Genomic DNA, 3291 nt, shown 5'->3' with positions numbered 1-3291 from the left:
AGTTTCACATACATAAATGAACCTTTCTTTCAGCCTTGACAGTGATGAATAAAAAATTTATTGCAAATCTTGTGGGACGAAATTGAGGCTCAAATCTCAGCCACAACTTAATACACACAATAAGGAATTACTGATAAAAATTTCTGATCAAAACACCTAAGGAATAAGGCGTAATAAGTAACAGACCGAAAGTAAAAAAAAATTGAAAACTTATTTTTTGAACACAAAACGTCCTGGATTTTATTTCTTATATCCTTTTTTTTATGTTTTGTTTTTGGATGTGCCTTCTTAACCTGATACAAACAACATATGAAAGTACTTGTGTAAATTGTTTTGAAATTTAATTGGAAATACAAAATAGCAACTATGCTTATCACAAAGCAATTTCTATTTTAGAACATGATGCTTATGAATTTTGATAAATTTGATTCGCAAATTCTTTGACATTTTCATAAGAACTACCACCTTCACTAAGAGCTCTTACTGCTAAAGTCCTCCATTGAATGGCATTGGTCTTCATTTCTTCACATCCCTCCATTATTTCCTTTATACAATGCTTTAAGGTTTCTCGTTGCACAATCTTTTTCTCATCAACAAGAGCTCTAATTCCAGTTTTCCAAACATCTGAAATAAGCTTTGCATTTGTGCTTTGGTCTGACCAATAAGGTATTGCAACTGTTGGAACTCCTAAGCACAAAGTTTCTAATGTGGAATTCCAACCACAGTGTGTCACAAAACACCCAACAGCCTCATGAGCAAGAACTTTTAATTGGGAACACCATGTTACCACCAAACCCTTTTCTGTTTTCTTCTCAAAATCTTTAGGAAGTTTGGTTTCTTCAGAATCTCTCACCACCCACAAGAAATAATTGGAGCACTCTCTCAAGCAGAATGCTATTTCTTTCATTTGCTCTTCACCAAAGGAAACCAAACTCCCAAATGATACATACACAACAGACCCTTTTGGCTTATCATCTAACCATTCCATGCATTCTTCACTCTTGAATTGTGTGATCCCATAATCTTGGTCATCTTCATATTGTTTATCTAAAAAGAAAGATGGAATGTTTGGTCCTGTGGTCTTAAATTTTGGCCAAACCTTCACAATCCAATCTGCTATCTAAACATGCTTCTAGTCACTAAAGATTACATGCAAAATTGGAGAAAATAAAAATTACATATCTATTTATCTCAATATATATGAAAAAAAAATCATTAAATATAAACTAATTTTAAAAAACAAAAAATAATTAATCATTATATTAATTAAATTAAATATTATTTTAAAAATTAAAAAAAAAATATTAATATTTAAAATAATTTTTATTATTAATAAAATTTATAAATTAGTTTGTATGTTGATATTTAATAGTTACAAATATTTTTTTTCTAACAACTATTTTAAATTCTAAAAATTGATAGTTAATTAAATATTAATTAGTTAATTAGATACCAATTTATAAATTTAGAAACTACTTTAAATATCAATAATTTTTTTCTATAAAACAATATCTAATTTAATAAATATAATAATTAATTATTTTTTATTTTTAAAATTAATTTTTATTTAATAATTTCTTAATAGTGATTTTTTTTTCAGGAATAAAGTACAAATATAACTTTGAGTCATCCATCACATACAGATTATAAAAGACTTAGTTAGTAATCATGATTATTTAAAAAATATATATATATAATTTTGCTTTGCTTTTTAATCATTCAAAAATTGCATACAGATTTATATTTGTATTTCTGATATTTCTAATCATAAGACAAGTTCTCAAGTAATATGGTTTCAGTGTAACTTGATACAAAACACTAAAGGAAACATTTAAGTTAAACACAATCTATATACATTGAAATTGCTTTGTTGTTACCTCCTTATCCAGCTCATAGAAGGTGTTGCACAGGATCCAATCAGCTTTGTCAATACTGGAGAACTGAGAAACCACAAAATCAAGAAAACCCAAATCTTCATTAAAGAAGAAAGAAGGCATGTCCTGAAGATGAAGTTTAGGCATGGCAGGAAGAGAAATCTCATCCTGTGTGAGTGGAGCTTGCAAGTTCCCCAAGTGAACATGATAGTATATACTATTCACAGCCATGTTTTGAGTGAGATAAGCTGCTGCAACTATCCCAAATCTCTTTGCCACATCTAGTGCCCATGAGAATAATGAATCATACACAACACAGTCAACATGCTCATCTTTTGATCTACCAAGTTTCTCAAGAAGCTCGCCAAAGGTGAGTGGCCCAACTTCCCAAAAACGTTTCAAATAGAGTTTGAAGTCCCCAGCCTCTCTTGGCCCCCCTTTGTCAAACCCATCTGAGATGGTTTCAAGGGCGATAGAAGGAGGCACAGTTTGCAGGTTACTGCAGAAGAAACGAGTTGTGACAAGAGTTATTCTCACCCCTTGCCGTTCCAATAGCTTGGAGAATTGAAGCAAGGGATTAATGTGACCTTGAGCTGGATATGTCAATACCAAACAGTGTGCTCTCCTACCCGTGTTTTTCTTCTCCATTTTTGGTGATGAATCTCAACTTGTTCTTGGTGACTGCTTGCGATATTGAAGAGTTGAGATATTGAAGAGCTGAGGGGTTGATTTAGTCGATGTTAGAGACATAAAAGGACAAAGGGTCGACGGCAGGTAAACCATGTCCAGAATTTGAAATTGCTGACAACATAGTACTTCTTTATTATTAATTGGTAAATACGATACCTTCAAGGTGGTGGTAGAGGATATATACTTTGTAAAGTCATTTCCTCAAATAAATAAGTTCTTATAAATTATAATCTTTCTAAATAAAACATTTATTCCATCTAGTTTTTTATAACTCACATGTTTTTCTATCTTTTTTTCTTCTCTCTCATCTTTCTACTCTTTTTTTTCTCCATATCTTATCCATTCCAAAGTTTGATCACATCCAACACCAGTTGAGGAGTCAAGGGTCACTAGTGCAAAAAGTCTCAAAATACATTCACAGCGTTTCTACTGTCAAACGTTGTCCATCAAAACACGGTGACAAATTTAAAACGATGGCTATGAGTTAAAGCATTGTTTTAGATCAAAGTGTTTGGTTTACAAAAGCGGCTATTAGTGGTAGTCGTTGTCTTAGAGCAAGCACTTGCTCTAAGACAACGATTGCCACTAATAATCGTCTTTGTAGACCAAACGCTTCAGTCTAGAACTGCGGGTTTACCTCAGAACCGTCGTTTTACACTCATTTAATTACTCTAATTCATAGCGCGTCACTTATGTTTTCGTATTTTCTTTGTCTTCTCGCGCTTTG

The 3291-nt window shown here is 32.0% G+C and overlaps 1 protein-coding gene across 4 annotated transcripts; it reads right to left on the bottom strand.

Annotated features, from left to right (window-relative positions):
• Window positions 1-210: 210 nt before the first annotated feature.
• LOC137821269 (mogroside I-E synthase) lies at window positions 211-2785 on the bottom strand. Of its 4 annotated transcripts, none has more exons than XM_090295315.1 (2): window positions 1878-2785; window positions 211-1139 (listed from the first exon to the last, which is right to left on the bottom strand). In XM_090295315.1, the coding sequence occupies exons 1-2, from the start codon at window positions 2520-2522 to the stop codon at window positions 1137-1139; spliced, it is 648 nt and encodes a 215-aa protein (XP_090151441.1). In that variant the 5' UTR covers window positions 2523-2785; the 3' UTR covers window positions 211-1136. The 4 variants fall into 4 exon arrangements, with proteins under 4 accessions (XP_090151441.1, XP_068481877.1, XP_090151440.1 ...); XM_068625776.2 differs by having other exon boundaries at window positions 211-1120; XM_090295314.1 differs by having other exon boundaries at window positions 211-1113.
• Between the last annotated feature and the right edge of the window lie 506 nt (window positions 2786-3291).

The sequence above is a fragment of the Phaseolus vulgaris genome, chromosome 9 (genome assembly GCF_051622355.1).
Source record: "Phaseolus vulgaris cultivar YP4 chromosome 9, ASM5162235v1, whole genome shotgun sequence".
Classification (NCBI taxonomy): Eukaryota; Viridiplantae; Streptophyta; class Magnoliopsida; order Fabales; family Fabaceae; genus Phaseolus; species Phaseolus vulgaris.
The sequence above is the reverse complement of the archived record's forward strand: the minus strand, read 5'-3'. Positions and strand labels throughout refer to the sequence as shown.